Source organism: Gracilinanus agilis, chromosome 1 (assembly GCF_016433145.1).
Source record: "Gracilinanus agilis isolate LMUSP501 chromosome 1, AgileGrace, whole genome shotgun sequence".
Taxonomy (NCBI): domain Eukaryota; kingdom Metazoa; phylum Chordata; class Mammalia; order Didelphimorphia; family Didelphidae; genus Gracilinanus; species Gracilinanus agilis.
The window spans coordinates 503,921,421-503,945,154 of record NC_058130.1 but is presented as its reverse complement, the minus strand read 5'-3'; the positions used below and the strand labels follow the sequence as shown (position 1 = coordinate 503,945,154).

General features: G+C 32.9%; 1 protein-coding gene across 1 annotated transcript in view; it reads right to left on the bottom strand.

Annotated features, from left to right (window-relative positions):
- LOC123238852 (cytochrome P450 7B1) overlaps positions 1-23,734 on the bottom strand; it is a gene marked incomplete at its 5' end in the record, with an annotated part of 75,921 nt that overhangs the window by 22,928 nt on the left and 29,259 nt on the right. Inside the window, one exon of the mRNA XM_044666102.1 lies at positions 194-775. Coding sequence (XP_044522037.1) covers positions 194-775 — 582 coding nt within the window. The remainder of the gene's footprint in view (positions 1-193; positions 776-23,734) is intronic.

The window sequence follows — 23,734 nt, the reverse complement described above, 5'->3', positions numbered from 1 at the left end:
ATCTTGTTTTACCACCTCAGCAAAAAAAAAAAAAATCAATTATCATAGACGGTTGTTTCAGAGTAAAACATTTTATCATTAGCCAATTAGAAGGAGCATAAAAAATTTCAAGGTCGCCATTTTGTCTTTTAATTTCAAAGGTCTATAGTAAATTATTTTATTTTAGACAAGTAATCACTCACAAGTTTCTTACCTCCTTTTTCATGATCAGGAAGCTCTGTATATTTTTCAAGACAGTTTCTTCTACTACTGATAATTTCTGATGTTTCCAGCAATTTGGACATGTGCTCTGATGCAAAATTTTGTATCAACTTTTCCCGACTCATCCTAGCAGTTCTTAGTGATAAGGTTGGTACAGGAAACAAAAAACTCAAGAATTCATTATCAAACTTGACAAAATGTTCCATTAATTCACGGATAACTTCACCTGAATTTGGACTAGGATCCTTTCCATAGAGTGTTACATATGTGGCTTCAAACATTATTGACTTACAAAACTTGTACAATTGACTTGTTTCCCAATTTTTGGCTTGCAAAAGTTGCTTTTTCATGATATGCTGCAGATTCTGCATTAAATTATAAATAGGTTTCTCTAAAAATTTACTTTGTAGATATTTATAATTTTCTTTCATTTCTTCTTTCACTTGTGGTAGACCTGAGACTGTGAAAACTTTGTGTGTTATTTCATTTGAAAACTTGGAAAAATCAAATTGTTTATGGTTTTTTAACACCAGTGGATATTGAAATGGATCCAATACAAAAGTAAAGTATTTTCCTAAAAAAAAAGAAATAATTTCATGAGAATAGTCAAAAGTAGCAACAGAACTATATTAAAGGGATTCATGAGAATTTAGATTAGTTTTTAGTGGAACTGGGAAGAATTTAGTACCATAAAAAAATGAAAGCATGCATTTCTTTTTAATTAATTATTTGTGCTTATTACATTGAAATATTTAGTTAACTCCCTCCCTCTTAATCTTCCCCCCAGTAGAGATACACACAAATCAGAGTTCAATATTTCTATTATAGAATACACTGTTGTCTTGGTTATGCTTGTTTCACTCTTCATAATTTCAGTAGGTCTTTCCATGTTTTTCCAAATTTAACCTGTTCATTTCTTTATGGTACAGTAGTATTCCATTAAAATCACATACCACAACTTGTTCAGTCATTTCGTAGAGGATGGGCATTCTTTCATTTTTGAGTTCTTTGCCACCACAAAGGGAGCTACTACGAATGCTTTAGGACATATGTTCTTTTCCATTTTCCTTGTTCACCTTAGGAAATAAATCTAAATAGTGATATTGCTGGGTCCAAAAATACAAATAGTTTTATTACTCTTTGAATATAATTCCAGATTGCTCTCCAAAATGGTTGGATCAATTCACAGTTCCACCAACAATATATCAGTGGCCCCATTTTTCCAATCCCCTTCAATATTTGTCATTTTAGCCAATTTGATAGGTGTGAGATGATATCTCAGAGTTGTTTTGCTTTGTATTTCTCTAATCAATAATGATTTAGGGCATTTTTTCATATATTTTATGTATAGCTTTGATTTCTTCAATAACTCTCTATTAACATCTTTTGACCATTCGTCAATTGGGTTATGGCTTATATTATTATATATTTGACAAAGTTCTCTTTACATTTTAGATATGAGACCTCTGTCTGAAAAACTATCTATAAAAATTTTACCCAACTTACTGCTTTTCTTTTAATCATAACAATAAATCTCAAAGTTTTCTTTAAAAAATAAAAGTCAATAATTTCTCTCTCTCTCTCTCTCTCTCTCTAGAGAGGGCTAGCATTTTTTCCATGAATCATTTGAATCTAATTATCTTAGATCACTGCTTTAATCAAAGTATCCAAGTCTTTCACAATTAATCATCATTACAACATTATTATTATTGTGCACTCTGATCTCCCAGGTCTTCTGACTTCACTTTGCATCAGTTCATATAGACCTTATTTTTTTTTCCAGACCACTCTGCCCCTCATCACTTCTCATAGCAAGCGATATAAGTGCCATAACTTGTTCATCCATTCTCTAACTGGTAAGCATCCCCTATATTTCCAGTTATTTGTCACTACAAAAAGAGCTGCTATAAATATTTTTGTACATAGAAGTCCTTTTCCTTTTTCTTTGATCTCTTTGAAGGTACAGAACTACCAGTGGTATTGCTGGATCAAAGAGTAAGAACAGTATGAACAGTATGAATAGCTCATTGGGCATAGTTCCAAATAATTCTCCAGAATGGTTGGACCAATTTTCAACTCCAACAACCATTTATCAGTGTACACATTTTCCCTCATCCCTTCTAGTATATGTAATTTTTAATAAGTGAGAGCTGGTACCTCAGAGTTGTTTTAATTTGCATTTCTCTAGTCAATACTGATTAGAGCATTCTTATATGACTATATAGTTTTAATTTATTCTTCTGAAAACTGTTCATATCCTTTGACCATTTATCAATTGAGGAGTGGCTCTTATTTTTAGAAATTTGACTGAATTTCCTATATATTTGAGAAATGAGACCTTTATCAAAGAAATTTATTATAAATTTTAAAATTTTACTTCATTGTCTATGGTACCTTTTAGCAAAATGTAGTTTCCCTGATTATCTCTTTTAATTAAGTCTATTGTTGTTTTTGTTTTGTCTGAGGTCATGATTGCTATCCCTGCCTCTTTTACTTCAGCTGAAGCATGAGATTCTTCTCCAGCCCATTACTTCAACTCTGTGTGTTTCCTGTAAACATACTGTTGGACTCTGGTTTCTAATCTATTCCATTATCTGCTTTCATTTTATGGGTGAATTCAGCTCATACACATTCACAGTTATATTATTGTGAATTTTCCTCCACCCAATTTTCTTCCATTTATCCATATCTCCCTTTTTATTCTCTTCCTTCGCAAAAGTTAGTTTTCTTCTTAATGCTAACTCCATTAATCTAACTTTCCTTTTGCCACCTGACCCCAATATCTCTTATCCCCATCTTTTGATATTTACCTATTGGGTAGGATAGGTTTCTATACCCAACTGAATGTTTACATATATTCTTCCTTCTTTGAAGCAATTTTGATGACAATGAAGTTCATATATTACCATACACCATTAGTCCTTCACTATAAAAATTCTTCCTTGGGTGCTTCTTTTATGTGAGAAAAATCTTCCCGTTTTACTTCTCACCTATCCATTCTCCCCTTCATTTTTTTTAAGATCATCCCAACATAATCAGCTCAAACCTATGCCCTTTATCTATGTAGACTGCTTCTAAATATTCTAATAATGATGAAATTCTTAGGGTTTACATGTATCATCTTGTTACATATATGAATGCAAAGAGTTTAATTTTGTTGAATCCTTAATGAATATTCTTTAATGTTTACTGTTTTATGCTTCTCTTGAGTCTTTTGTTTGAATGTTAAATTTTCTATTTAGTTCAGCTCTTTTCATTAGGAATGCTTAGAAGTATTCTCTCATTAAATATTTATTTTCTACCCAAAGGATTATACTCAGATCTTCTGGATAGGTATATTCTTGGTTGTAATCCTAAAATTCCTTTGCCTTTGGTAATATATTCTAAATTCTCTGCTCCTTTAATTAGAATCTGTTAAATCTTGTGTAATTCTGACTAGGGTTCACAGTATTTAAGTGGCTTCTTTCTAATTGCTTGTGATATTTGCTCCTTGACCTGGGAGCTTTGGAATTTGGCTATAATATTCTCAGGAATTTTCATTTTTATATTTCTTTCAGGATTAGTGGATTCTTTCCATTTCTATCTTACTAACTGGACTGAAGATGTTGGGGCAGTGTACCCTGATAGTTTCTTGAAATATGATGTCTTAAATTATTTCTCTACAGACAATTTGGATCTTTTAACTTCAGGGAACTTATGTGGAGAATTGTTATTACATGTAATTAGCAAAATAAAATATTTAAAAAATATCTCTCCACAATCTGTTTTCCAGCTGAGTTGTTTTTCAATGAGATATTTCACATTTTATTTTATTTTTTCATTCTTTTGACTATTTTTGACTATTTTGCTTGATTGTTTCTTGACGTCTCCACCCTTTTAGGCTTTGCTTTCTTTATAGCCATTTTCACATTGTTGTTTTCTTCTCAGTCCATGTTTTGGTCTTCCTTGTCTTTGAAGTAGCTTTTTATGGTCAAGTTCTATTTTTGTTGTTTGTTCATTTTTCTGATGTATTTCTTGACTTTGAACTTCATGTTAAAGTTGTTCTCTGCTCACGTAGGGGTGGGGAGGGACTGTCCCAAGCTTCAGACATTTTCATATTGCTATTTTCAGAACTAATTTTGGGTATCTATACATTTTCTCTGCTTCCAAAATGGCATGATCTGGAGAAAAGTTTGGTTTCTGGTCTGAATTCTAGTCTTTATCTAGGATGATCCTCTGCTCCCCTGCAGCCACAAATGCTATCAATCCTCTTGGCCATGGAGCTGTGACCATGTCCCTTACTTCTTTGCGAATGAGAACAAGCGCTCCTCTCTGCCCTGGAAATATAACTCAGAAATGTGTATGGACAATAGAGTTACCAATCAGTGCCAGCCGCACCCAGTGCCAATAAATGTTCCCCTATAATCTCTTTCTGACAAGTTATATGACCCTCTTACCATCTCTGAGCTGAGAATTCCTGTATTTGCTGCTGATGCCATAGCTGTGGCTACCTGTAGGGCTCACTGATGGTGCTACTACTAGGTATGCTCCAGGCTGGTGTCCACCTTGGTGTTGTGACCTCCTTAGTTATTTTAAGCTTGAAAAATATCTCACTCTACTCTTTTGTTAGTTCTGTCATCTAAAAATTTTATTTGAGGAGTTATTTTAAACTTGTTTGGTAGGGAATTTTGGGAGAGTTATGCTGAGTGGCTGCCATCTTTTTACCTCAGTGCAAAGGTTGTTAATCTTTCTTGTCTCATGGTGTCTTCTGGCAGTCTGGTGAAACTTAAGGACGCCTCACAATAATAATCTTAAGTGAATAAAATAAAACATGTAGGATTATGATGTAGATCAAATATATTAAATATAGTTGTAAAAATAATATTGAAAAAAATCTCAGAAATCTCAGTTTAAGAACCCCTGCATTAGTATGATTGCACATCCTTTTTGTGTACATTCATACTTGGAAGCTCTGCCATGCAGAAGTGGAATGTGGAAAGAATATTGCATTTGAAATTGGAGGACTTGAATATAAACGTGGACTCTCCATTGGTTATCTACGTATCCTTGGGCAAGTTACTTGTTTTTTTCTGGATTTTGATTCCTAATCTATAAAATAAGTATATTGGTCTTTAAGATTCCTTCCAGTTCTAAGCCAAGGAGTTTATGATTTATATTTATTTGTCCACTTTCTCAGATGGTATATTTTAGCACATCCTACTTCATGGGACCCATGCTAGCTCAAGAAAAAAATTAAATGTTCCATTTGTTACAAAATTTAGGAGTCAAGTTTTATTGTAATAAGTTTAATAGCAATAATATCCTCTATTTGTATAGTTCATCATTTTCTTTCATATACCATATCTAATTTTATTGACAATGAAGTCTCTCAAATATACTATGCACATGTACATTACAATGACTTTTAGAATATAAGGTGCAAGTGTTTAAAATGCTCATGTGATACATATTCTTATTAGACTAAGTACAATTCTTTAAATGTTTATAACTTGTGTCATAGGATTTTTAGCTTGAAGAAGTCTTAGAAATGATCTTTTGACCCAGCAATAGTACTTTTAGGTTTGTTTTCTAAGGCAATCAAGGAAAAGGGGAAGGAAATTATGTTTTCTAAAATATTTATAGTACCTCTTTTTGTGGTGCAAAAGAATTGAAAACCAAAGGAATGTTCATCAATTGGAGAATGGATGAACAAATTGTGGTATATGATTGTAATGCTATACTATTGTTTCATAAGAAATGACAAACAGGAGGATAACAAAAAAACCTGGAAAGACTTATATGAAGTGATGTAAAGGGAAGTGCACAGAACCAGAAGAATATTGAACACTGTAACAACAATAAGGTATAATGATCAACTGTGAATGACTTAACTATTATTATTAACAAGGCAAGGATCCAGAATGACTTAAAAGGACTCGTGATAAAAAAGTTATCCCCTGCCATAGAAAGAACAAATAGAGCCAGTACAGATTAAACACATCATTCTTCACTTTATTTCCTCCATGAATTTTTCTCTAGTGTAAGCAATATATCTCTCATTTCACAACATGATGAACATATATGATAATATATGTACAACCTATAAAATATTACCTTGCCTCTTCGGGGAAGGGGAGAGGAGAAAAAAATGAGATAGATTTTTGAATATAGTTATTGTATGAATTTGTTTCTCTTGGATAAGGACATTTGTTAAAATTTATTACATATTTATAATAAACCACATGTATTATATTATTATTGTTACATATAAAAATAAATGCCATACTTAAAAAAAGAAATGATCTAATTTGCCTTTTTTTAGTGTGGGGTGGGAAAGAAGGAAGGGAGACTCTTAGAACTTTAATGTAAAAAAAAATTTTTTTAAGAATAATGAAAATTTTTTGCGTGATTCCAGAGCAGAGTTCATAGTTTGCTGAGGCAGCTCATTTGACTTTTAGATAACTCTGAGTTTCATGGTCATAAGATAAAACTCAGCCTTTTGGGATCCTATCCTACATATGTGCCAGAGGGATCCTGGTCTAAACTTTAGTGTCATTATCATAGTGGCTCAAGAATTGCATATAGGGCATAAGCCACCACAGAATTTTACATACATCTGTATTTCTAAAATATACTCTCAGAATCTTCCATGATAAATAAAAGATTATTTCTTCAAAATGTATATTTTTAATCAAAATCAAACATTTTCATTGCTGTTGACTTCATTAATGAATTTAATAAATGAATTTTATAATTTAAGGTGTGGTGGGAATCTGACACATGCAGATTCCATCAGCCTTCTCAGCTGGTGCCTCTGTGTAGGGGACATTAGGAAGTTGCATCTTGGAGAAAAGTGATAACAGTGACAATTCATAATATAAGTGCCTTGGTCAGATTGGAGTGCATGTAGATCATTCAGAAACTATTCCTTTTAGCTAACCTTGTAGCAAAGGGCAGGATATCTGGCTTTGAAGGCATTTGAAAAGGTTTGCCAGCTTTAGCTACCTCCACTCTGTTGCATCTCCTCATTTAGCTTATGCTGTGTTCTGGTGGTGTAAGGACATCTGGTGAGAGAACCATGACTTAGGAAAAGGGACACAGGGACTTGCTCTCACTTCACAAGACCATGTCATCCCTAAGAAATGGAGTTCATGCTTTCTTTTCCATTTTAGGTACAGGGAGTGGAGTCTCTGATCTGGGAGCACAAGTTACAGTAATACAGGAGTCAGAATCCAAGTTGGATACTATAACTAGTCTGGTATCAATGCCAACACTGTGAGTAGCAAGAAGTAATTTTTTGAGGGTGACCTCCTAAATCCCAGGCCAGCAGAAGGACTCAGTGCTTGCTACCTTTGAATATGAATTTTGTGAGACCAGTCCTAGACAAGAAATCAGCTAAATTTTGAGACTAGTCCTTGCACCAAGCCCTTCTTGTCCTCAGAATGAGATGGTAAGGGTAGAGGAGTTACATTTTGGGGGAAATGTCTGAACATTTCTCCTTGCTACATCTGTGAAATAAATATTCCTTGGTAAAAAAAAAACTGTATGATGTTAGATGGTTTATGGTATTGGAATACTAGTCACAGGCTCTTAACAAATGGGAGAACAAGGTGGCAGGGCTAAATTCAATAGGAGAAAAATATCTTCCAAATTCCTCTGGATATCTGAGAATTTGGAGGGGAAGAGGTACCAAGTCTGGCCCTGAGAAAATTGGGAAAGGCATACTTATTACAAAAGCAATTTAAATATGGTTGAATTCAAGTAATATATACAATGCAGTTCAGTTGTGGTAATATATGCTTCTTAGGGAATATTTGCTTTTGAAAACTGATTAGTCCTCACCTAGACAGGCATTTCTGGATATAATCAGATATTGCTAGATGAAGTAAGTGAATCCCTTCTCGGTGGAAGTATTTAAGCAAGACTGGGTGATGACCTGGCAGGAGTATTTTAGTGAGAATATCGCAATGGGTGGAGAGTGATTAGATGGATATATAATGTAACTTTTTTTTTAAACCCTTACCTTCCATCTTGGAGTCAATACTGTATATTGGCTCCAAGGCAGAAGCGTGGTAAGGGCTAGGCAATGGGGGTTAAGTGACTTGCCCAGGGTCACCCAGCTACAAAGTGTCTGAGGCCAGATTTGAACCTAGGCCCTCCCATATCTAGGTCTAACTCTCAATCCACTGAGCTACTCAGCTTCCCCCTATATAATGTAACTTAAAAAATTCCTTCCAACTCCAAAATCCTATACTTCTAGGTACTCAGTTTCTGAATGAATAACTTTTATTCTCTTCCCCTTCTACATCCTCATCATTTTGGGAGAGAAAAAAAGAACCAGCAACAGGTTAATTTTGAAAGACTATATTTTTTAAACAGTCAGATAAGTTGAGACAGGTATCTATTTAGTAACTATTTAATAATGAATTATAATCAAAATACACATTTTTTAACTTTATGGTTTGTAAACTTACAATTTTAAAGTTGTATGAGGCTCAGAGAGGTTGCTTGTTCATAGTCACACAGCTAGAGTGTGTCACAGGCAGAATTTGAATCCAGCTAAATCTAGCACTTCGTCTGCTCTATCTGAATTTGAGCAGTCTGCCACCCACTTCTTGCTTTTCCTCCCCAAAAGTTTATTTTATAAAATTCTTAAGAATGAGTCTTAAGGATCCTGGATGTTTTCCTTTTCAATCCTATTCAAAATGATTTTAGTTAAAGAATTTGGTCTTGCCCATCATCTTTCTCAGTAAAGTTTGATCAATTTCTCTTTAGAGATGCATAGTTTTCATTGGCTTCTTTTTACAAGTAGATTTTAGAGTGTTAATAACCCTGAAGATGTTAGCTGGCTTTCCAACTTTGAATCTGCAGTATAAACAATTTAAGTTATGTTTTTAAAAAATTAATATTAATTTAAACCATCTGTCCACCATCTGCTAATCTGAGATGCAAAATCAAAGTTTCTTTGTGATCTTTAATCAGACAGTTAGCAAAACACATATACATTCATATAATGAATTTAAATTTCTTCTAACAAGGAAAAGAAGCTAAAAAGTTACATTGAACAAGAATAAATGTACTGTTAATATATTAAAATTTGCTACTAGAAAGAAATTTTCATGTGGATCAGGAAAGAGTCAAGTATCAGAATTTCCACTGTTGATCTCACAGACAACAAAAAGTAGGCCTTGCTCAGCTTTGAATATAGAAGTATGCTATTAGCAAGTGTGAAATTATAGACTATTGATTTAAACAATTCCAGCATTTGTACCTGACAAACATTAATAATCCAGACAAGGAAAACATCTTCCAAAAAAAATTCCAAGTCACCAAAGCATCAAGAACAGAAACACAATTAACAAAGAAAGACACAAGGCTGTCAAAAGTAAGAAGTAAGGGTGTGAAGGGTTATTTTCATCTCTTTGCCTAAATAAGAGTTACTGGGGACTAGCTTTGTTGTATTATAACTTACTTAATTATACCTTGATTGTTTACCAGTCCCATGTCAAATCCAGATAAAAATAAAACATTCAGGCTATCATTTGGATGTCATATATGTGCTAAAAGGCACCCAGATATTTTAATTTATCATTTTTTCATTTTCACTCAATCTTTGGTATCACACTTCTCTATGTAGCTATTTTGTGTGAGAAGAGTGGAAAAGAGGTTTGAATCTGTGATTTCATCAATATAGTTAAATCCTGTCTCTTTACCAATGCAGACTGGTAATTCAATTTCAGTTTCCTGTTTAGAGCAATGGGAAATTAAATGACTTGTCCCAAGTCACAAAATCAATATGTTTCCAAGGTGGGGCTTAAATCAGGGTATACTCCTGATTCCAAAGCCAGTCCTTTATCCAATATACTTTATTTGCCTCTAAATTTTTAATCTAAAAATTCCAAATTATAGTTCAATCATAGAATAATCATGAAAACAAAGCCAACAATAAAAGTCAAGTCCATTTACAGCAAAAATTCTTCTCCTACTAAGGAATAACATTCACATTTCATTCAATGCCATGGAGACACTTAAAAGAATGTCATGAAAAATTTTATGTAATTCATTTTTATTTACACTTTGAAGAATTTTTAAGAAAGATTTCAGTTGCTTAACCAAACCAAATTTTAAATTTACATTATCAAACCAAGGAACTTAAGTCTCTCTGTAGTTGAAGGCAAACATTTGAATGCAATATAGGAATCAACGTAAGAATTTTTCAGTTCATGTACTGACATAGAAAATCTTTTTCACTTATTTACTTTTACATTCATTTACAATTTTTTAAAAGAATATTTTTAACTTAGAACTTTATTTTCATATTGTTTTTGTTATTTTGCATTTCTTCTTTTGCGAATAGTTTGTTGCAAACTATTGTTCCAGAGACCAAAGTATCTTTTAGTCATATAGTTATTGGTCTTCTATTTCTGTCAGTTCTTTTATATCTGACTTTTATATGAACTGTTTGAAAAGAAGCCAGAAACATTAGCTATAGCAATGAGAGAGATAAAATAGAAGTATAAACATCAGCAAAAAGAAGACAAAATCATTCCTAAATGGAGTTAAAATGATAACTTCTTTAGAAAACATGACAGAATCAACAAAGAAACTATAGAAGAAAATAAAGTTTCAGTAAAGCAGCAAGAGGCAAAATGGAACAAAATGATCAGTATTGCTATATATTACTAATAAAATATCAAGAAACAATAGAGAAAACATAATCTAACAAAAAGATAAATTATCTGAGTTAACTGGTGTAGGATGTTGCATATATTTTCCAACATGATCTTTTTGTCCAGCTAACATATTCTTTTGTTGTTGTTAGAAAGCAAAGAGACATATTGGAAAATAGAATAGGATATTTTAAAAATATATCAATGAAAGTTACTAATTGAAAAAATCTAGTAAGATTTCAAACAATGCTTCAGTGTAACTACAGAGCAAATGGAAAATACAAAGTTCTCTATATTTCAGGTTATCATTCAGTAACAGACCCAGGTTTCTACAGTCATGTATAGCTTCCTTTTAGTTATCTCATAGTATAACTGCCTTACTTTATATACTCAGATGATGACATCTATTCTTAAAAGGTAGTAGACAAAAACATTCTCGATTATGTTTTCTCATGTAATTAAAGCTCTTGAGTTCCATTTTTAGAACAACTTCTTTGTTATTACTTTATAGATCTTCCCCCCCCCCCACTCCCTTTTTCTCTTGTTCTGAACTCATATGAGTTATCAATCCTGCAAGAGCAGAAGGACCAAAAGTATTGGCTGATGTTCTAAATCTTCTCATATTTCTGCTTTAGCAGTTCATTTTTACTCCCTGTTCCCAACTCATTTTTGCTCTATTTTTCTTGAAAATTTATTTCTTGCCTTCATCAACTACCCTTCTGAATGCTAGTTACCCAGGAGCTCTGATTCCCTTCCTTTTGAGGCAGGATGCTATCTATTGAGGCATGTCTTTGAGGCAATGTTCTCTTTGAGCACCAAATCCCTGAAGATTATACTAATTGAAGGTTCCATCTCCTAATATAGAATGTCTTTATCAGGGAGTGTTCTTCAATATAATCTTATACCACTGAAAAAAGGTTTACCTCTTTCCCCATTTCAGTTCCTCTTTTTTCCACTTCACCCACTCTTCCATAGTCCCTTTTCCTGACAAACTACAGAAATGATTTCCCCTTCATCGTTTACCACTGCCTTGATACAAATAAATCACACATTTCTCTCTATTTCCCACTCCCCCTCTTCTTTTACACACTCTCCTATTTTGTGGATTAGTTCACACTCAAAAACAACAACAACAGCACTGATTCACCTGTAAAGGCAGGAGTGGGGAGTGGGCTGTGAAGTTTCATAATTCTTCATAATGTTTCAGTCTTGTTCTTCCACTATCACTTCTACTTAAATTTCACGTTCATCCGTATCCCCTTGTGTGCTTTTAGAATGAAATCTCTTGTATCCATTTTGATCTTATCTTGGCAAACAGTATAAGATATTGATCTACATCTATTTTGTGCCAGACTGTTTTCCAGTTTTCCCAACAATTTTTACTAAGTAGTGAATTCTTATCCCCAAAGCTAAAACCTTTACTTTTGTTAAACACAGGCATCTTTCCTGTTCCTTTTTTGCTTCTGGTATCTCCTTTCACGCCTAGAACAGACCTACAACAAACAATTGTAAAAGATTATAGTAACCTTGTGTTTGACTCAGTAATACCACTGTTAGATTTATTTCCTAAAGTGGTAAGGGGAAAAGGAAAAGAACCTAAATATTCTAAAATATTCCAAGAAGCTTTTTTTTTGTGGTGGTAAAGAACTGGAAATTAAAGGCATGCCCATCAATTGGGGAATGGCTCAACAAATTGTGGCATATAATTGTGATCAAATATTACTATACCAAAAGAAATGAAAAATACGTTAAATTTGGAAAAACATGGAAAGACCTATATGAAATTATGAAGACTCAAATGAGTAGAAACAAGAGAAAATAAAAAGTATCTGAAGAATTGCTAGAATATGTCTACTTCCAGAGAAAGAACAAAGAAAGAAATAAGAAAGACATAATTTTATGTATACCTCCTTTTTTTTTTTGGTCAAATGATGCCTTATCTAATGGGGCTAAGGTGTTAGAGGGAGGAAATTAATTGGGCACTTTAATGTTATAAACAAATTAATTAATAAAAACATGAAAAATAAAGTAGCAAAATTAAAAAAGAATGAAATCTCTTCATGCTCTATTTTTATTTTGTTATTTTTGTCTTTTAACCCCATAGGTGTGTCTATTTCTCATTGTTGTTGTCTTTTTCCTTTCTTCTTTTAATAGTCTCTAAAGATAGGACTTTTGCCCCAGTTTTGTATGTGCTTTCTTTGGTAGCTGTGTTTACTGTTGTTTTTGTCATCTAGAGTGAATAAAAATTATATTTTCATGTATGGCTTTAGGTGGGAGGAAGCATTTAAGTGCTTCAGGTGACTGTGGTTGTACATATTTTTTTTTAAGTCACAATTAGGCTCAGATTAGCACTGTAGGTTGCACCTTGAACTTGTTTTTGCTTTTCAGAATTTGTTATTTTGTGTCCCCTGGGGTTCCTAGAGGGTGTGTTATAGTCTTCTGATGTTAGAATTTCCTTTTCTTTATATTTAAAGGTCTTTCTCCCATTTGTTTAGAGAATGTATTGTTTGTCACTGGAATTGTTAAATTTATCCACTATGTGTCATGTAGCTTGGCGTCATAGGGTTTTCCATTCCCTTTTCCCTCAGGTGTGACTTGAGGATTCTTTCTATTTGTACTTTTGATTTTTGTCTTTTTTCTTTTTTAATTCAGAAATTCTGGGAAATTTTCTTGAAAGATTTCTTTCATTATAATATTCAAGCTTGTTGATATACTCTCCTCTGAGACCTATGATCCTTAAGTTGTCTCCATGCATCCTAGCTTTGAGTTCAACATATTTTGCTTGCATAGAGATCATATGTTCTTTTAACATTATTGTGTCTTGCTTCTCATCTTTCAGATGGTCTTTCAGTTTATTTTTATACCCAGCAGTTGCTTTTTTCTTTTCCTTCTTCCAAGATTCACCACTGTGTATTCAAGTCTTTTTCCTATGATGTTAATTATTTCTGCTGTGCAAGACATAAGTTCTATAATTTGTTTCCTTCTAACTTTTTTCTATTAGGATTATTATTTTCTTGAGCTATTCAGGAACATCTTGCTGTAGTCTCATGTTCTGAAGATTCTGAGGGCTGCCTGTCTCATCAGGTGCTAGATGAATTGTCTTTGTCTTGCAATATTTATTTGGAAATATCTTGACTCACTTGATCTCCACCTCCCCTTCTCTTTTAATATATTCCTTGTGAATTTTCAGCATTTGCTCTGGGTTTTAATTGATTTTTCTTCCTCCTAAAATCTCTGATAATTTTAGTCTTCCTCCCACTTATATTTTCCTATCATTCACTTTCTTACTCCTTCCCATTTGAATATGGATTTCTTAGAAGTTATCTCCATCATATTCTATGTGCAGAATTCATTTTCCCCTGGCCATAGTCTCTGCTCTAAGTCAATTCTGAAAAGATAATACTGTATCAGGATAAAGCCAGTAAATTTTCCTTTAGGTCATGCCCTTTCCCCTCTCCCCAGTATCACTTTGCCCTAACTCCCTTGCTTCTTTAATTCTCAAGCTAAATGCTGCTACTGGCACCAAGGTAAACAGGCTTCCAAATTTCTACACCTTTCCCTTCACTCTAAGGAGCTGCGCAGAGTTGAATTCTGTTGCTGTTGACACACAATGACACAGTGAGGGGAAGGGCAGAACATGCTGGCAGAGATCATAGCAGCAACTACAAAATTGCTAGGTAGATCCAAGAGCACAAGCTAGTAGGATGAGTTTTGCTTCTCTGCCACAGTTCAGGGATTGGCAGGGAAGAGGAGACTGATTGGGTTGGAACATTAGTGATTAAAGACTAACCTTTTCGTCTGTTAATTTATTAGGTTTTTGCTTCCTTGGGGTTCTTGCTTAGTGTTTTGGACCGTGAAGACAGGCACAATTGCTTTATTTCTTGTGCATAATTCTTATTTGGGGGAATTTTGAAACTTCTTGACAATTAGAGAAAATATCTAGTCCTCCCTCTTGTTAGTCATATAACTTAGAACTCCTCTAACAATTTTTTTTAACAACTCTTATCTTCTGTCTTAGAATCAATACTCTCAGAAACAAAGAGCAAAATGAAATTGGTCTTGTCGACTCCTGAAAGAAATCTAAGAATGAAAACTCTAAGCAATATCATAACTAAAATTGAGGGCTTCATGGACAAAGAAAAATAATACAAGAAGTAAAAATGAAGATTTCAGTTAGTAAAGTTCCAATATTAGGACAATTGAATATAATTGCACCCCCTTCCCACAACATACAGAAACTTACCTATAGTAATAATCTATATATGGAAAGATATAAAACTTAAAAGCTAATGAGGAAGAAAAAGAAAATCAGGTTTTAGGAGAGGGGAGAGACATTTAAAGAAATAGTTATAGAAAAACAAACTTGAATAAGAAGAATGTGAAGGAGAGATTAGAAAGAAAGGAAGAAAGAATAAAACCATAGAATGCTGATCAGGGTCAGGGGTAGGGAAAAGTTGCAAGAATGGAAATAGATAATGGCTGTTTTTAGATTACAAATGTCAAAATCATTTCTTTAAATCATCTTTTTTTTTCCAGTGAGGGAAAGCAGGGTAGAAGCGAAAAGATGAATAAGTAAAAGATAAGAGGATAAAGGGAAATGTAGAACTAAAGGTAACAAACTGGGAGCATGAATGAGATAAACTCCTCCATAAAATGAAAGCGGATAGGAAATGAGATTAGAAATAAGAAACCAATAATTATATTGCTTACAAGAATCATGTAACCAATAAAGAGCAAACAGATAAAATGATGGGCTGGAAAAATAATTATTTTCCAGATGAACTCAATAAATCAAATGTAGTAATTGAAATTTCATATCAAGTTATAGTAAATATAGGCACAATGAAAGGATATGAAGGGAGAAGTTTCATAATGCTTAAAAGCAACATAGATAATGAATCAATATCAACACATTCCACATGTATAACACAGTGCATATATAATGTCATGCATTTCTTCTCATCTAAATACTTAGAGGAAAAGTTAATCAAGTTGGAGGGACAGAGAGTAAAAACTATAATAGTGGGAGAAAAATCAATATATCTCTTCCAGACTTAGATAAATATAATCAAAAGATAAATAAGAAAGAAGTTAAGAACATGATCAGAACCTTAGAAAAATTAGAAATGAAAGTTCTGGTGATTATTGAAGGAGAACAAAAAAATGGTTCACATGCTTCTCATCTATATGTGGATTTTCCAAAAATTGGCCATGATTTGGGTCAAAAATACCCAAACCAATTGGAAAACAGTATGGGAGAGATTAGGTTTACATCAACATCTCACACTCTACACCAAGATAAACTCAGAATGGGTGAATGACTTGAATATAAAGAAGGAAACTATAAGTAAATTAGATGAACACAGAATAGTATACCTGTCAGATCTTTGGGAAAGGAAAGATTTCAAGACCAAGCAAGAGACAGAAAAAATTATAAAATGTAAAATAAATAATTTTGATTACATTAAATTAAAATGTTTTTGTACAAACAAATCCAATGCAACCAAAATTGGAAGGGAAGCAACAAATTAGGAAAAAAAATCTTTATAATAAAAAACTCAGACAAAGGTCAAATTACTCGAATTTATAAGGAGCTAAATCAGTTGTACAAAAAATCAAGCCATTCCCCAACTGATAAATAGACAAGGGATATGAATAGGCAATTTTCAGATAAAGAAATCAAAACTATCAATAAGCACATGAAAAATGTTCTAAATCTCTTATAATTAGAGAAATGCAAATCAAAACAACTCTGAAGTACCACCTCACACCTAGAAGATTGACTAAAATGATAGCAGGAGAGATTAATGAATGTTGGAGGGGATGTGACAAAATTGGGACATTAATGTATTGTTGGTGGAGTTGTGAACTGATCCAACCATTCTGGATGGCAATTTGGAACTATGCCCAAAGAGTTCTAAAAGACTGTTTGCCCTTTGATTTAGCCATACCATTGCTGGGTTTGTACCCCAAAGAGATCATAGATAAAAAGACTTGTACAAAAATATTTATATCCACACTTTTTGTGGTGGCAAAAAACTGGAAAAAGGGGATATTCGTCAATTGGGGAATGGCTAAACAAATTGTGGTATCTGTTGGTGATGGAATACTATTGTACTCAAAGGAATAATGAACTGGAAGAATTCCATGTGAACTGGAACATCTTCCAGGAATTGAAGCAGAGTGAAAGGAGCAGAACCAGGAGAACCTTATACATAGAGATGGATATACTGTGGCACAATTGAATATAATGTACTTTTCTACTAGCAGCAGTGCAATGATCCAAGACATTTCTGAGGGACTTATGAGAAAGAATGCTATCCACATCCAGAGAAAGAACTGTGGGAGCAGAAACACAAAAGAAAAACAACTGCTTGATCACATGGGTTAATGGGGATATGACTGGCAATGTAGACTCTAAACAATCACCTTAGTACAAATATCAATAATATGGAAATAGGTCTTGATCAATGATACATGTAAAACCCAGTGGAACTGAGCATTGGCTATGGGAGGGGGATGGAGGGAAGGGAAAGAACATGAATCATGGAAATTTTTTTCTTAATTAATCAATAAAATAAAAAAAGACCCAAACCAAAATGCAACAAGGCAGATATAGAAAATACATTATTTACTGATCAAATACAATAAATTATATTCAATAAAGCATACTGAGGAAAAGAATTTATAAGCTAATTTAAGAAAAATAATTTTAAAGAACTAGAGAGTCAAAAGACAAATTATAGAAAAAAATCAAAGATTTCATTGAAGAAAAATACAATAAGACAACAGAATTACAGGATATAATTGAAATAATTTTTAAAAGAAAGTGAATACCTTTAAACAATTTCATCAACAAAAGAGAAAATAATCAGTGACTTGTGAATGCAACTAAAAAATCAGGTAACAAAAAATTTAAAATAAACAAATAGCAAAGATTCAGAAAACTACAGAAGAGATTAGTTAAATAGTAGGCAAAATGCTAAGTTAAGTTTTAAACCTAGGAATTATGTGTTTAAAATAGTGATACAGATAAATAGCAAATATAATTTTAAGAGAGAAGAAAATAAAACTATCAAAAATATAAAAAGAAAAAATTCACATCAATTGAAGAAGAAATAAAGGAAACTATCAGGAACTATTTTGTTCAATTATATACTAAAACTGATGACAGAGAAGAAAGGTATGAATGTTTATAAAAATATATGCTATCTAGATTAAGAAAATAAGAAATAGAATACTTAAATAACTAACTCAATATCAGCAAAAGAAATGAGGCTGGCCATAATCCAACTCTGAAAGAAAAAAGTCTCTGATCATAAGGATTTAAAAGCAAATTCTATCAAGAATTCAAAGAATAATTCATTCCAATATTACATAAACTGTTTATAATAAAAAGAAAAAGTAGGCATTCTTCTAATTTCCTTCTTTGATACAAATATAGTCTTGAATTTAACCTGGGGAAAGACAAATCAGAGAAAAAAAAACTATAGACCAATATATGTAATGACCTTTGATGCATATGTTTTAGGTAAAGTACTAGTACATTTGTCAGAATTACATAATTAGGAAGATTATAAATTACTAGTAGGTTAGATTTGTAACAGAAATTCATGGGTTGTTCAATTTCAGGAAGTCTATGTATAAATAATACAATTAACAAGAACACATGATTATATCAATAGATGTAAAAAAAAGGCTTTTGGCAAAATTCAACAGATATTTCTGTTAAAATGTCTAGAGTGGGGACAGCAGTGGGGCTCACCAGATAATGTTTCAGGCTTGGAGTCAAGAGGACCTGGGTTCAAATTTGGCCTTAGACAATTTCTAGCTATGTGACTTTGGGCAAGTCACTTAACTCCATTTGCCTAGCCCTTCCCCTTCTGTCTTAGAGTTGCTACTAAGACAGAAAGTAAGGATTTAAAAAATTTCTAGAATGCATGGAGATTAATGGACCTTTCCTGAACATACTAAATAATAACATGTAAAATTAATAACAAACATTATGTATATTGGAGAAAAGCTAGTGATCTTTCCAGTAAGATGAGGAGTGGAGCAAGGATGCCTCTGATAAACACTACTAGTTACCATAGTTCTAGATATGCAATAAGATAAGCAAAGTAAATGAAGGAATAAGCATAAAGAAAGAGAAAACAGTATTATCACTTTTCAGATGATATGCAGATTTACTTAGACAACTCTAAAGAATCAACACTAAAGTTAATTGAAATAATTTAAAATTTTAGCAAAGTTGTATGATGTAAAATAAATCCACATAAATCATCAGCATTTTTATACATTGCTAACAAAACTCATCAGGAAGAAATTCCATTCAAAATAGGGCAGCTTAAAAACTCAAGCTAAATCCAGAAAACCTTATGAATTCAATTACAAATCATTCTTTGCAAAAATAAAGGCACCTAGATAACCGAATCAATATAAATTCTTCGTGTGTAGTTAATTCTAATATAATAAAAGTTAAAATATTGTAGTGATCAATTTACTTATATGTCATATTAATAAACTGAAGTAATATGTACAGCAGTTTGCAGATCTTAAAATGCTACATAAATGCTACCATCATCATCAAGTTACCAAAGGATTGTTTTATAGAGCTAGAAAAATAATAATAAAATTCACATGCAAGAACAAAAAGTATATAATTTCAAGGGTAATAATGAAAGAAATGGGAAAGAAGATACCTATTCCTACCAGATTTCAAGTTGCAATACAAAGTATAGAACATTATAATGATTTGGTACTGGTCAAAAATAGTTTGAAAAACAGGATAGATAAGGTACACAACACACATAAAGGAACACAGTTGTACAATTCTGGATAAATTCAAATACATCAGTTACTGAAACAATGAATCATTACTTGGCAAAACTATATTGCTAGCAAAACTGTGAATTTTTTTTGAAAGAAAATAGGTATAGAAAAATAATGGCTACATTAATCAGAAACAAAAGGTGATTCCATCAGCAAATTAGAAAACCAAGAATGAAATTACCAGTGGATAGAAAAAGAGTTCATGACTGAACTACGGGATATAAAAAAAAAGATAAAATGGACAATTTTGATTACTTCAATTTTAAAAGGTTATACACAAAAGCTATGATGCAGTTCAAGTTAGAAAGAAAACAGATAACAGATTTGCTGCAAGATTTTGCAGGTGGTCAAGGACTCATATCCAAAATATATAAGGAACTGATTCAAGTTAATCAGACAATGAGCCATTCCTCAATAGATAAGTGGTAAAAGGATATACATGGGCAGTTTTCAAAGGAAATAATCCAAGCTATCTATAATCTTGTGAAAAGGCTCTAAATAAGAAGTGTCAAACTCCAGCAAAACTCTCCAATGGCCAGAAGCATATTAAAAGGAAAATACAATTGTGAAATGTTTAATAAAAGAAATACAAATAAAGTACAACGAGATAATGCTAATCTAAGGCTTTCTAAATCAACATGTACTCCTCAGGGATCCATTTCTACTGGAGTTTGGCACCACTGCTCTAAATCACTAATAATTAGAAACATGCAGATTAGAATACCTCTGAAATTACACTTTATATCAATCAGATTGGCAAAATCAATAAAGAGGGAAATGACAAATATTTGTAGGAGTTGTAGGAAGACAGAGACCTTAGTGACTATCTTTTGGTGGCTATATGAATTGGTCCTGTCCTGAAAAGCAATTTGGAGCAAAGAACAAAAAAATCACTTAACGGTACACACCCTTTTACATAGCTATGACACTAATAATCCCAAACCCCAAAGGAATTAAGAGAAAAAACACCCAATCGCAGACATATTTGTGGTAATTTTTATAAAATATAGCTCCAAATCAGAAAAGGGTGGGGGAATACTTTACTTTTGGGAAATGACTAAACCAATAATGGCATGTTAATGCAATGTAATATTATCGTATCAGAAGAAATAATAAAATGGACAGTTTCAAAGGAAACTGGAAGATCTTTATAAACTGGGTCAGTGAAGTAAGCAGAAAGAAAAGAACAATTTATATTATAACTTTTTTAGAGAAAAAGCAAATTTGAAAGATCTCAGAACTTTGATCAATGCAATAATAAACCACAAATCTAGATATCAAAAAAAAAAAGATAAAATGGACAATTTTGATTACTTCAATTTTAAAGAGAAATGATCAAATTTCAAGAAAGTCTGATAAACACATTCTTGGACATGGCCAACATGGGAATTTGTCTTGCTAGACTATGTGTATTAGTTATGAGGGATTTAAAACTTTTTTGTTGTTCTATTAGGGAAGAGTGGAGGAGAGAGTTAATAAATGTCTATAAAATCAAAGTAATAAAATTATTTTTTTTAAAGAACACATTCCTTAATCTATCCTCTCTGATCCTATTCAAGATCTTATGTTATCAAACCTCAGCACTGGATTATTCCCACCACCCACTGCCTTGGCTACTACTCATTTGCTGTTGAACAAACCTGGAGTTTGCTGAATCCAGTACAAATTTATTTTACATCATCTCAACTAGGAACTCATTACAGTAAGACAATTCTTCTATACTGTTCTAATAAATTCACTAGTCCGCACACCACAGAGGCTTTTCCAAATATTTTCATCCTTTTACTTTTTTTTAAACCCTTACCTTCCATCTTAGAATCAATATTGTGTATTGGTTCCAAGGCAAAATTGATCAAATATGAAATTGTTTTACTTTTAAAGCCCTTTAAAGCACAAGACACTTTTCTCTACTACTAGTATTTTCATTGGCTGATCCCTTGCCTAGAATGTTCTTCCTCCTCATCTCTGCCTCCTATCTTCCCAGTCTTCCTTAATTTTAGTGCCTTCTCTCTAAAACTACCCTTAATTTCTCCTGTCTATATCTTTTTTGTATATAGCAAGTTTGCATATAGTCTCCTCCATTAGACTGTGAGCTTTTAGAGGACATGCCCTATCTTGGCCTTTGTAAACTCAACATTTAGTATAGTTCCTGGCATGCAGTAGGAACTTTAGTAAGTGCTAGTTGACTGACTAATGATAGTTGTAAAAGATATATGTTCTGCTTTTTTATATTCTTATGCATGTTCTTTAATATTCATTTCATAATTGGCTTTGAATTTATTGTGGAAGATTGTGTAGTGTTTAAGCCCAATTTTTTTCTGACTGTTGTTCAACCATTTCACTTTTATCTGATCTTCATGACCCCATTTGGGGTTTTCTTGGCAAAGATACTGAAGTGGTTTATCATTTCCTTCATGCTTATTTTACAGATGAGGAAACTGAAGCAAATAGGGATAAGAAAATTGCTTAGGGTCACACAGCTATTAATTGTCTGAGTAAGGTCTTCCTGACTCTAGGCCTGGTACTCTATCCACTATGCCTATTACTAGGGAGTTCATTATTAATTAATTTATGTTTTCTGGTTTATCAAATATTTGGCAATTGAATCTATTATTTCTCCTTTTTCTAATCTCTTCTACTTATCTAGTGTCTATTTTAACCAATATCAAATTATTTTAATGACTGCTGCTTCGTGGTATAGTTTGATTATGGAAGTATTATCCCTTCTTCATTCCCACCTTTTAAAAAATTTATTTCTCTTGATAACTTACATTTTCAGTTCTTCCCAATACATTGTATAATTATTTTACTGAGTATTCCCTTGATAGTTTGGTTGCTCTGACATTTTAACTATGTATAAACTGTACTAATTTATACCATTTTATTATAATTGCATGTCCCAGAAATATTTACAAAGCGCTTACTATGTGCCAACCACTGCCCTAAGCTCTTTACAATTATTACCTCTTTAAATGAGATAATAATGCTATGAACATTAAATACAACTCCAGCTATTTAAGCTTATTTTTTAAGTTGCCTCTACCTATTCCACATTTTAAATAAATGTTTTGCTCATATAGATATTGTGTCCTTTTAATGTTATTGCTTTTTGCTTTTCTTCTTTCTGATTTCTGAGTACTCCAGTATATTTGTATTCCCAGTTAACTGTTCTTCTGTTGTCTTCTTTAGAAAGACTCATTACTGTAGATTAAAGTTTTTCTAATATGCTAATTATTTCTTCGGTGCAGGCCACAATTGTATCATTTGTTCTCTCTCTTTTTTTTCTCCTGTCAGGATTCTTATTTCTTTCTTTTTTTTTTTAACATTTATTAATAATCATTTTTAACATGGTTACATGATTCATGCTCCTACTTTCCCCTTCACCCCCCGCACTCCCCCCACCCATGGCCGACGCACAATTCCACTGGTTTTGTCATGGGTCCTTGATCAAGACCAATTTCCAAATTGTTGGTGGTTGCATTGGTGTGGTAATTTCGAGTCCACATCCCCAATCATGTCCACCCCTACCCATATGTTCAAGCAGTTGCTTTTCTTATGTGTTTCCTCTCCTGCAGTCCTTCCTCTGAATGTGGGTAGCATCTTTACCATAAATCCCTCAGAGCTGTCCTGGGTCATTGCATTGTTGCTGGTACAGAAGCCCATTACATTCGATTTTACCACAGTATATCAGTCTCTGTGTACAATGTTCTTCTGGCTCTGCTCCTTTCGCTCTGCATCTGTTCCCGGAGGTCTCTCCAGTTCGCCTGGAACTCCTCCAGTTTATTATTCCTTTTAGCACAATAGTATTCCATCACCCGCATATACCACAGTTTGTTCAGCCATTCCCCAATTGAAGGACATACCCTCCTTTTCCAGTTTGTTGCCACCACAAAAAGCGCAGCTATAAATATTTTCGTACAAGTCTGTTTATCTATGATCTCTTTGGGGTACAAACCCAGCAATGGTATGGCTGGATCAAAGGGCAGGCATTCTTTTATAGCCCTTTGAGCATGATTCCAAATTGCCAGCCAGAATGGCTGGATCAGTTCACA